Here is a 12122-nt window from a genome sequence, read left to right on the forward strand (position 1 = left end):
ATAGTGGTTTTCAACAGTTCATTCCCTAGGAAAGGCAGCAGCATGTGGTTCTCAGAGCTGTAAACGAAAAAGGGGATTATAATTGCTCAGCAGGATGTGGAAGAGACTGTGGAAAAGGAGTGTGCTCTCTCTCCCCACTTCACCTACACTGTTAGAGAGTCCCTGTATCTTCACAAGAGACAAAGGCCTCCTGCACCAGCCAACACACCTTCTCAGAACCAAGATGAAGTCAGGCTCAATCTCTTTTTACAGCATCTCCTTCCCAACAGTGGGAGGGGAAGAAATTCTGGGATTATGCAGCAGGGTTACACCCTTCAATCTTGGCAGATTTAAGAGTGAGACCATGGCATTTTGCCACCAACACCATCCGTTCCACTAAGGAACATTGTTCTACCTATTCAGCAATCCAGCCTTGTTACACATCCATGGTCTCAGCAATGCCTCATATTTAAATGTAATTTAATGGCAGTATCTCATAAAAGCTGAGGATCAGAGCATACGTGTGCTTCAGAAAATAAATTCTAAATGTTAGATTCACTGTGTATGCTATGAGTTATGTCTTCTGCAGAAATACTTTACTGAAGGTCTGTGGCCTAAATAGGTCAAAACTTAGCAATCACTATCACTGTAAGAAGAAAAATAAAATGTTTAGACACATTTCTCAAAATTTCAAAATTTTGCTGAGATTATAAAGATGCTAGTTTCAATTTTGATTATTCCGTATTTCCTTATCTCTAAGTGAACTTCTAAAATAATTGATAGGCATTAGATCTACTATGCCTCCTGATTTCTTGTATTTTCTTAACATTATGTATGCTGCAGTTATTGAGATAAAATTTGTGTACTTTAAAAGTTCTTTGTTAACAGCTCAATTTTTTGTTCTTGTCTAGGATGTCTCAAATTGAAAATACTGCCCAGAGTATCAATAAAACGCTCAACCTGGCAATGATGCAAGTTCAAAGAAAACTTTTTACAAAGTGAATTAAAATTTAGTTTAGTCTAATTCAGCTTCCAAGACCTGAGAAAGTCCAGGAGACTTAAAGGCTCTAACAGATTATCTAATTCTAGACTTGCAGCTTGACATTCAGAGAAATGTGGTTTGTAGTCCTTTATTTTAGAAAATTTCACCTTAGCTTTAAGTACTTAAATACAAGATTGTACACATACTGTAGAATTCGTCATTATTTAAAGTTAAAATTTTGTAAATATTCATTTGAAGCCACAGGATAAGGAAAGGAAACAAAAAGGAAAGGAAACAATAAGGAAAGAAAGAAAGATCTAAGAGAGCAGAAAGTGGAGAAAAGCACCTATTAGATTTGGAAGCAGCCCTTCAAAATGTTTTATTGGACTAACAAATTCAGTATGAGGAAAATCCTGAAGGTTTTCTGAGAAAAAACCCAAAACTAATTACCATGATCTTGATCAGGAGCTTCCAGATTGTAACCATAGCCTAGAAGGGTGCGGACTGCTTCCCGAAGACTGTCTTTGTTGGACTTCTTTGTTCGATCATCCAAAAGAGCATACGGTACAAGACGGGGGTTTCGTCGATTTTTCACATCCTGCATAAGTATGAAAAATCAGCTCAATTTTCAAAACCGTGGTTTTTTTCTTACAGACAAGATTATTCTTCAACAGCAGCATAAAAATGACTCTCTATACCAACTGAAATCATGTAATTTCAAATATAGAAAGGAATCAAAACAATTGCAGTAGTCTAGAAACTACAAGACTGAATTCACTAAAAAAGAAGTGAAACACACAAATAAAGCTCTGTGTCTTATACCTGATGCAAGTTTCTTTCAAATTTACTTAATAAAGTAACAATACAAGCCACAGAAACAAGGACAGATCCAAAGAGAATGAGAGAAAAGTAAAAAAAAAAAAATTCAAACACTGTTTATAAAGCTACCATAACTAGAAACTTCTTTCTAACTAAAGCTGAGACATTTCTGTACCACAAATATACAGGTGTTTAATAATTATAGAACTAAACAAGAGAGATAAAACACCCAAAAAAAGTCATAAAAACAAAAGAATGAAATACTACTAATAAAAAATAATATATGCATGCAACATTAATTAATAAATTACAAAATAGATAATAAACCTGTGCCTTACTATAACAACTATTTAAGACAGTTTTTTCAAAAATAAAGGGGTTTGCAAGAATATGATTTATGTTTTCCATGTGCAGACTTTTTACATTAGATAATTAAACTAACCTCTCTCCAGCTGAAATTATTCATAAGGTTTAATTTTTGAATTTCAGATTTATTAAAAAACATTGATTAGGTTTTCTTCTACTGCAAAATTATCTTATTTAAAAGCAGTGTTTAACTGGATTACTTAAATGGCTAATCTAATTTTTAGTGGCTAACACAATTGTTTTCTTGTCTATATTTTCTTCTCGCATCCTGTCCGAATTTGTTGGCAATGAGAGAAACCATGCTAAGAACTCTCCATGTTTGTCCTAATATGTATATAAAAAAAAAAAAAAAAAGGACCAGAGATATAAAAAAAACCACAGTTGCTGTTCGTTCTCTTCAGGAAAATACCAATTATATTGAGAGGCTCTCATTATTGGTTAGATTTATTAAGAACCCCAAAACCAATGCCTATTATTTTAGAAGACAATGTCTACAGTGGAAGTACCTTTCTTCTTTTACAGCATTACAGTTCTCGTTTTAGGAACATATGTGGTTTCAATTCTATCTTTGCAAACAGAGAAGAAGTGGCACATCCATTCTGAAAAAAATTCTTGCAGACATATTTTGTAATCTTTTCTATGCTCAGATGCAAGGCTATCTGTTGCCATGTCATAATGAGCAGATATTGAAAGGTCAATTACAAACCAGTGCTTGGTAAACTCTGGTCCTACTAGTTATTCCTCTAAGAGAAGAAATATTAAGGGACAAGCATTACCTACATGCTAAAAGGGCTAACAGAAAGATAAAGGTAATACATTTCTGGGGACACAAATGACAAAAACACATCAGCTCTAGTTATATTCTGTGGAAAGGACAGTGGCAGGGCCAATACTAATATCATCTGAGGGATTTACTATATATATATATATATATATATATATATATATGTATGTTCCAAATTCTTAAGCTGACATCCTGCTTTGTCCAATGTTTAATTTGGTAGATGTGAAAAAGGGCTGTGACCTTCGAGCAAATGCTGAAGTAAATGTTATGAGAAACTATTATTTGATTAAGAGTATTCACATTAACATCTGAGGTGATTAAACCGTATGAGTTTGATTATTTGTTATTGAAAGGACACAAAAAAGAGAAATAATTTCCTCTGAAGCACTATATGTCCAAAAGATATTGTGAAATACTGTCCTTTAAAAATATGAAAGTTTGGAACAATAAATATGTAATTTCTTATCCATTAAATAATGTTATACTGTAATGTAATGTACAAATGCAATGCATTTGTATTTGCCATAGCAACCATTAACACACAGGCAATCAAATGATAACAGTGTATAAAATGAAATAAAGCATAAGCGCTTTTAAAATGGTTAAGCACAAAATAAGATCAAGGAGAGAAAACAAAAAGGAATACAGAACTTTAATGTATTGAACCAACTTGATTTTACAGATAATTTTTCCCTTGGATCTAATTTTATTTAACATTGTGACCTTTTTCACCTATTCAAGACTGTGGCTATGTCTTTAAATTTAAATGTGAGATCTTCCTTTTAATAACTTCATTACTTTTATTTTTTTTTCTATTACACATCTATTTAAATTTGGAATGTGCTATTTATTTCTGAATTATGAACTCTTGTTATTATATTCATCATTAAGGCTTTGTACTAATGACCTTCTGTACCTCTCTGATGTAAGTGTAAGGAATGATCCTGTACAGTGATTGAGCTCTGCACATTTGCAATCAAGTCAACAAGAAAACTGATTAGCTAAGAGTGGTAATTTTTATTGAGTGCATTTCCAAGTAGTACAGAGACTGAATTCCCCCTCCTCAGTACAAAAGTTATTATAGACTGTTAAAATAAGTTTTAATATTCAGCCTAAGCTTTTTAACTTTTTTTGCCAGAATTTTCCAGATTTAACAGTCTAATGATTCATCAGAAGCCTGTTTTGTACAGAGTTTGTCTGGCAACTACTTGTTAACAGACAAATGGTTTGAGCTGGGTAGCACACATGATATTTATATAACTATTTTGTTTTGAAATCATAACCTATCATATCACAGAAAAAAAAAGGAAAAAAAGCCACTGTATTTTATTACACAGCTTTGTCTTCATGTAACAAACATCCATTAATAATTTAGAATTTAATTTACTTTACTTAGGAAAACATGGCAACCACAGAAAGTTGGGATGCCTGGAAGAATGTGTCCTGGATGGAAGTAATAATGTTAAACATCAGTAATATAGCAGTGACCATGAAAAGTCAGTATTACTTTTCACAGTGTACATGACAAATTCTGATATATGCAGCCTGTGACAGACAAACAACAATTTGAATGGACACACATACACCTATTTGTAGGGTACAAAGGGATATGAATAAAGCAATAATTGGTCGACAGTGTGCCAATATAACTGCATAAGTTTTTTAAACTACATACAGCTCTTAAAAGGAAAAGAACTACAGGAAAAAAAGAAAACCTAAACACACACGCACCCAAAAATCATCAACAAGCCTTTTAAAACTTTCATGACAGGTAAAGAACACTGCTGCAAAGTAACTCAAAGGAAACACACATCAAATGGAAAGTGCATTCTTTTCTTCAATGAGTATGATGTGTCAGTAACTTATCTCGTAGCACTGGACCTAAAACTGGTCTTGGAACTTGCACAGACAGATCTCACATAAGAATGAAATGAGAAATGTCCACATCATGTACAGCAGCAAGAAAACCATAGTCAAATTCTATAAGCAGCTCTAAAAGAACCTATTAAGAGATGCAGTGTGTGTAATAAGGCTGTGTGCTTCAGCAGTAATTCAGTTACAAAAAACCAAAGCATCATATAAACCTCTAAAAGACATCTGAAAATAATAATGTAGTTTTCAGGGCTACAAAAGTTGTATTGCAAAGATGTGCACTCCTGAACCTTCCCAAATCTCTAAGAAGTTCAGGAACAGCACAGACCACTAGACTAAAGGGAACAAAAGGTCACCAGAATAATATGTAAGTGCTCATCAGAAAGAGAGACAGGAAAAGACTGAGAAGTTAGAACACATAGTAGTAAGAGTGCAGGAAAAATATGATAATAATTTATTTGGAACACACATTTTGTGATGTAAAGTATTAGAGCTGTGCAAATACATATTCTGTGTGGCACTGAAGTGATTTTATTCTCATAAGCAAGGCTGTTAAACTACAAGCACAAAACAAACGTATTTCAGCACACATTCAGTGAGACGAATGTGCTATTGTTTCTCAGCTCCCTTTGCACCATTAGCAAACCCTCATTCCACAGCTGTGAATTGACTCCGCTTGCTGTCACATCTCTGCCAACCGGCAAGATCCACACTTCTCCCTAGCACAGACATTCCCAAGCAAGTGCCACAACAAATGCTACAGGGCACGTTTTGCCAGCAGTGCTGCCAGAAAACCAGTGAGCCACCGTGAGCAGCATCATTTACTAACACCACACCTTCCATGCCTCCCTATCCAGAGGGCTAGCTTTTCCACACCTATCACTGTAGCTCATGTTTAACCAGAAATCAGGAACATTAAAAATCATCTTACAGGGGAAAAGGAAAAATACAATTCTAAACTGGTATTTAATTAAAAAGTAGTTTTCAAATTCCAGAGCATTAGAACCAGAAAGTGCTCATAAAGCAGTATTCTTAGCAACGTTGGTAATCCAAATGTATCCAACCAAATAAGAGGTTGTATTCCTCACCTGGAATACTAGCAGCCGAGTTCTAACCTTGGAATTATGTGTATCCTTTAGTAATATGTGTACAGCTTCTGCCATCTTCACTGAGGACCATAGCCATACAGAATGCCTGGCAGAATGTGCCCTGACTATAAATGGAAGAAACTAATATATCGGTATAAATAATGTAAAATGTCAAAGTGAGGTAACATAAATGGTTTTTACAAGAACAAGATGCTGGTTTTATATATATTTAATGAAAAAATAAGCAACAACTTGATTTTTCCCACACATGCATATTTCACCCAGCCTGACTTTTCAGAGCAATGCCTCTCTTGCATTCTCTTGCCTTAGGCAGTCTGAGGAGACCAATTCCTGACCAATTAATGATGCCATATACTTTCTATAATTCTGAAAAAAATAAGATCCTGACTTTAAAAGACCAAAGTGTCTTGCATTTTTGGGCCAAAGAGAGGTAAGATTTCATATAATTGTTTGGCAATACCAACAGATTATTCTAGGACAGGAACTGCAGAGAATCTTTTCCAAGATGCTTTTCACACAGTGCAAGGAAAATTTTAGGTTGCCAATATTTACAAACAAGGTTAAAGGTGTGAGATTTTTAATGATTTTTCCTTTTTCAGTATAAATGAGATTTCTGACTGTTAGCTTTTCTGGCCAGAACACAGTGCAACATGAAGAGGCAGCAAGATACCCTTTGACTAAGATATCTGGATATGTGACAATGTATATAAGCAAAATGTGGAAAAGTCTTCGCCTGTGATCTCTATAATCAGTGGGGAGACCTAGAAGTCATGTGTTCAGGAAGAGGGATGAGGCAGGTAATGTACTTCAAATTACTTTCATTTGCTTAGTGATCTCTAAGCTCGACTCTTTTCTTTTCTGTCTTTTCCTTATTCATATGGATGTTAGGATTTTCCTGTATGCATAAAATCATAGTTCAATGAATGTCAAAAAATACCCTAAATTCATTAATATGCCAAAAAATACCCTAAGTTTATGTATAAACTTATGAGTTCTGAATATTTTCCATTAGATTGTGAAGATTTTGTCACAAATACATGCTTTTATACTTCAATGTTATTATTTTCATTATCTTATTAGGAAAAATTGCTTAAAAGTAACAAAAACCCCCCCAAAACTCTCATGTAATTATGACACGACTTAACATCAAAATCCATTAAGGTAAAAAAAACCAAACAAACAAACAAAAAAAGGTGCCTTTTCTCATAGCACAAATGTGATTATTTTAATTCATTTAGCACAGGGACATATGGCTTCTTTGCCTGGTTCTAACTCCTCTATCTGCCATTGTTCATTTACCATTTCTCCAGTTCCAAGACCACCAACTTGTGAGTAATCATGTTCTCCCTTAAAAGGACACTGTTAAGTATTTTCATACTGATTTTCATGCTTGTTTTTCCACTTACCCTTGCTACTTAGTATGTTCTTTTAAGCAGAAACACATATTTTTTCCTACCTGTTTTGCTCCTTTGCTTTCTTCCCTTCATGAAGCAAGAAGCAACTGTGAGGCTGTACTACAAAAAAACAGTTGTTTGTGATCAGAGTCATCACAGCTGCCAGGACAGTTCTGGGAACAGGACTTTTTAACTAACTTGTGCTCCCTCTCCTGGCTGGCTGGCTCTGCAGCAGCAGAACAAAAATACTGCTTATAGTCGTGCACAAAATGTAGCTGGTTATATCTTGGTAAGAAAAAAGCCTGACAAACAGTGATGGATTTAGAAGAAGAAAAAGAAACTGGAAGTTGGAAGGCTTTCTCCCCAACAATTTTTAAGGAAAGCAACGGTTTCTACATTAACTACTTGACAGCATCCCTTTAATTCTTTTCATTTTATATAATCCCAAAATGATGAGGCTGTCATACTGAACAGACCTGCTGATTTAATTCATCCTACAGCCACAGCACAATTGCTGTTCATAACATATTTCCCAGTGATTAGTTCATCTACTTTAAAACATCTGTAAGCTTCTTTCCCTTAAGAAACTATTTTACAGCTCTGCAAGATCTGTTTATAGTATTATTATACAGCACATCATCGTGCCACTTTATTCCAGTACTGTAGGATGTCACAGGAATGTGACAGGATGACAAAATGTAGCCCATGAAATAAACCCATTGGAGCCATGCAGAAGCATGTAGCAGTGGGGACAACAGCCAGAGCTAGCAGCTTTGCCATGTGATACATATGCCAGCTAAATGAGAGACATCTCTGCATTGCACTCAGAAAGGAGCACCTTGCTCTTCTACTCTCTTCTTACTGGATTTTAATAAATGGTATTAGTTATCTGTATATTGTAAAAACTCCTGAAACTCAGCTGTTGGTCTTTTCTCGAAAGGAAAAGAAATATTTGAAAAAAAGATTATGGAATTAAGAGCAAATCAACATCAACATCCAAAGCATGGCAGCTTCTGTAAGACACACTGTTGTTGAAAAAGGGCTTCATATTCCTTTTTAACTATCCATGAGACTGTGGTAACTTGTCTGCCAGAAATAAGGGAATAAAGTATACTGTTGATCTTGTAAATCTGCTTCCTCAAGGTCATGAATATTTCTTACCTCTGGTCCACATTTAACAATCACACTCTGCTGTAAGCATAACAATGACACTGTTCACTGCATCACTACACTGCGTTCTCAACAACAGCGCACAACTCAGCACACAAAAGTCTTTAGTTGGTCAAAAAATTCTTGGATGCTTAAAGCATAAGCACTCAATACTGCAAAACCTCAATTAATCAGTTTTCCAGCTCCAAATATGATCAGCTTCATAGGCACTTAAGCTTTTTAGCTTTAAATTCTCCAGACTCTTCCCTGCATGCCCATGACTGTCTTTGTCTTGATAAGGAAGAACAGTTAAGTATTTATCATATATACCAAAGCCCTGTCAAGATTTAGAGCAGAAGCATTTGTCTAAGATTCTTTCAGAGCATAACCCAGTAGTCAAAATCAGATCTTGATACACACCAACTTCTTAAAAAGTATCTGAAAACTAAACTAGGGGCTATCATTCCGATAACGTTTTATAAAAAAAATTGTCTTTGGCCATCAGAACGGATGTAGATACCTAAATCCCATTTTTCTAGTCAGACATCTTTGAGGCTATGGAGCCAATCTTTCAGAACTCTTGAAAAATTGGTAATGTACCACTCAGTAATTACAAGGCCAAGACATTTTAAACAAAACCTCGAGTTGCCATGAGGTTCCTCATACCAGACTATAAATTTTAATAAGTGAGTTGAGATTTAATTTTCATGTTAAATTTTGTCATCCAGTGAACAGGATTAGGAAAGGAGCCTAGGGAATGCCAGAGTTCCAAGAGCTTTCCTCAGGAAACTATTTTAGGAGTCAGTAGGTAAAATACGGAGAGCTGTTCAGTGAGTAGAGCAGAGTCCTCCTTTTCCTCCTTTTCCTCCTCTGCTCTCTCCTGGTGAGGCTCAAATATGTCTCCTCACAGGGTTACATCATTTTAGGTTCAAGAGTCAGTTTAGTCTCTTTCCCTAAGCACAGCACGGAGAACATAAGACGGACTCCATGATTCTTCTGAAGTGTTTAATTTTAGGCTATAACCCATACTAGATTTGTCTGATTGATGTTTTTTGGGGGTTTTGGGGTGTTTTTTTTTTTTTAATCCAAGTTGTGGCCTTGAGCAGCTCCACTGCCTTTTGGGAACCATAATAAAACTAATAATTTGTGACTATCACATCACACCTCTTCAAATGCAGGACTTTCTATATCAACAGGCACACAAAAACATACATAAAGATAGCATATAATAAAAATATTGTGAAGATGTAAAGAAGAAATTTTTCTTTGCCACCCACTCCCATTACATCTTTTACATACTATTCCTAAACCAGTAACACTGGGAAAGTCTCTGACATCACCATTTAACTTACTTTCCTACTTAATACCTCACTAATTCAGAAAACATGCAATTTAGCTGCAAATTCACTCCAATAAATATGGCAAAATTATCTGTGGGTTTTTTCAAAGATATACTGACACAAAAGGTTGGTTAAATTCTCTTCAAGATCTAAGAAATTTATTCACTAAGTGTGAGTCATAAGATTAAATTTTCCCAAAGCTAGTTAGAAATATAATTAGGTAAGAGATGCATTTGATTCCAGAAACTTCTTAACTTTATCTTAACCAATAAATTCTGTTGCAAAACTAAATTTAATTTTAGCCTATGTCAAGTTTCTATCAAAGTTGTAGCTATTTCCCAACTTTCATTCATTTCAAAGCTCCCAGTTGGCAAGGTCCTGTATTGAAAATTATTGCCTTCTGAAAGAATAAAAAACATGGAGACATGGTATATATTCTTGAGTGCTTTCTTTAATATAGCAGAAATACTTCTGAGCATACAGTTTTTCTTGTAGAAATGAATTGTGCACTGACCCCATAAACACAGGATGGAAACAGTGAGCACAAAACTAATTAATACCCTTCCCCTACCTGACAACAGAAAATCATCACTCCCATTACTTCTCATGATTAATATTCCATCAGAAATATTAACAGCACTCCAAAAGGTCACCTCTTACTTAAAGGCGCAGTATTACGGAAAAATTTGTTCTTGGGAAAAGCAGAGGAGTTGCACAAAAACTGAATTATCTTCAGTGTTTTTCTAGTAGAGCATATACATATATTCCAGTCTGCAAACAGAAGAATTGACTCATTCTCTGTCTAGACCCAAATAAAGAACACAGATTTCTTAAACAGCTTATAAAGTAACACAATCACAGCTTCATAGTAAGATACTGTAATGAACAATACTGAAATGCAGATATGCAGCATTTATTTTGTCACAAGAGCATACCTGTATATAATAAGGTGAAGTGCTCAACTTGATATGTATAAACCCAGCTTATTTTATTATTTAACACAAAAGTTTTGCAAATAGAATGAATTTTGGTCCTGTAGAAGAACAAAATTTTACACATCTTGCACTGAAATGTAGAACTCAAATTTTTGTCAAAAGCAAAACCACTGTTTGTAGTAAGAAAAGGGTATGTACATACAAAACAGCTGTTTCTCATTTTTGCAAAAATAATAAAGCTGAGCTTTTATGCTTAGCACAAAACCATGGAAACTCATTTTTCTCCAAGGGGAAAACTGTCCTAAAATTTCACTGTGAAATGCTACCACACATTTATTAACACAAGTGAAGAGACCTTTCTGTATATAAAATTCACAATCAATCACAAACAGAATAGAAAATCTTAAGGGAAAACTGATGTAGAAGCTGTCTTGAAAAATACTAAATTAGGCTGATGGTATACCCAATTGACTGGTTTTGTGGGTCTTTTATAGAAACCAAAGTACCTGAGTTTTGCTTTTAATAATCCACCATGCTTTATAACACATTGGGATAACTACCAAATATTATTCCTATTCACTGGAGAAGAACAACTGAAGTAGGACTGGAACTGTGACATTGACTTAAGTTTTACACATCTTCTGCCAGAAATATAACATATTAGCAAAGTTATTACTAGAAGTTTACATTCTGATTTTCCTGGCTAAACAAAATTATTCAATTCCCAGAACTGCAAACATTTAAATATTCCCCTAGTCAAAGTCAACATTTACATTTCCTAAAATACTGGAGCAAATTAGCTTCCTGCATGCAATTCTCTCAATCTGAGATCTAGAGAGAAAACAAGAATATACCACCAAATTTTTTTTTAATACTGCTTGTAAAAGAGTCTCATACTGCTATTTAGCACGATTGCTTTAAATTATGTATTTTTGTTTTCTTTGACTGACAAACTTGCATTGACTAGCTGTTTCTTCCTGGCTGTGTGCCACCATTATTTCCATCAGCTGTGAAGTATGTCCATAGATAAGTGCTGTTTTAAGTGTCTGAAGTTAGCACCTACCTGCTGGATACCATATGTCCAGCCTTGCCTTATACGGTCCCTTGCCCACACATTATGAGCATTCTCTGCTAGTTTATCCACCATAGCTTCTTGAGAGGGAGTCAGCTTGATAAAACTCAGATCCATGGGTGCTGGCTTATAGCCACTCAACAACTGATAGCTGTTGGTAAAAAACAGAACTTGCAGTTACTTTTCAGCAAGAATAAAAAAACTATGAGAAACCACAAAAGAAAGAAATGTCATCTATGCAACATATCTACATAAATATGACATCTGCCTTTGAACATAAAGAACAATAATGTAAATTTGATTACTGATTTGTTTTTGATT

The 12122-nt window shown here is 34.8% G+C and overlaps 1 protein-coding gene across 1 annotated transcript in view; it reads right to left on the reverse strand.

Moving 5' to 3' along the window:
• RYR2 (ryanodine receptor 2) overlaps nucleotides 1-12122 on the reverse strand; it is a 286628-nt gene that overhangs the window by 143985 nt on the left and 130521 nt on the right. The window contains exons 27-28 of the mRNA XM_062489006.1: nucleotides 11793-11952; nucleotides 1412-1559 (exon numbers count right to left, since the gene is read on the reverse strand). Coding sequence (XP_062344990.1) covers nucleotides 1412-1559; nucleotides 11793-11952 — 308 coding nt within the window. The remainder of the gene's footprint in view (nucleotides 1-1411; nucleotides 1560-11792; nucleotides 11953-12122) is intronic.

This window comes from Cinclus cinclus, chromosome 3 (assembly GCF_963662255.1).
Source record: "Cinclus cinclus chromosome 3, bCinCin1.1, whole genome shotgun sequence".
NCBI lineage: Eukaryota > Metazoa > Chordata > Aves > Passeriformes > Cinclidae > Cinclus > Cinclus cinclus.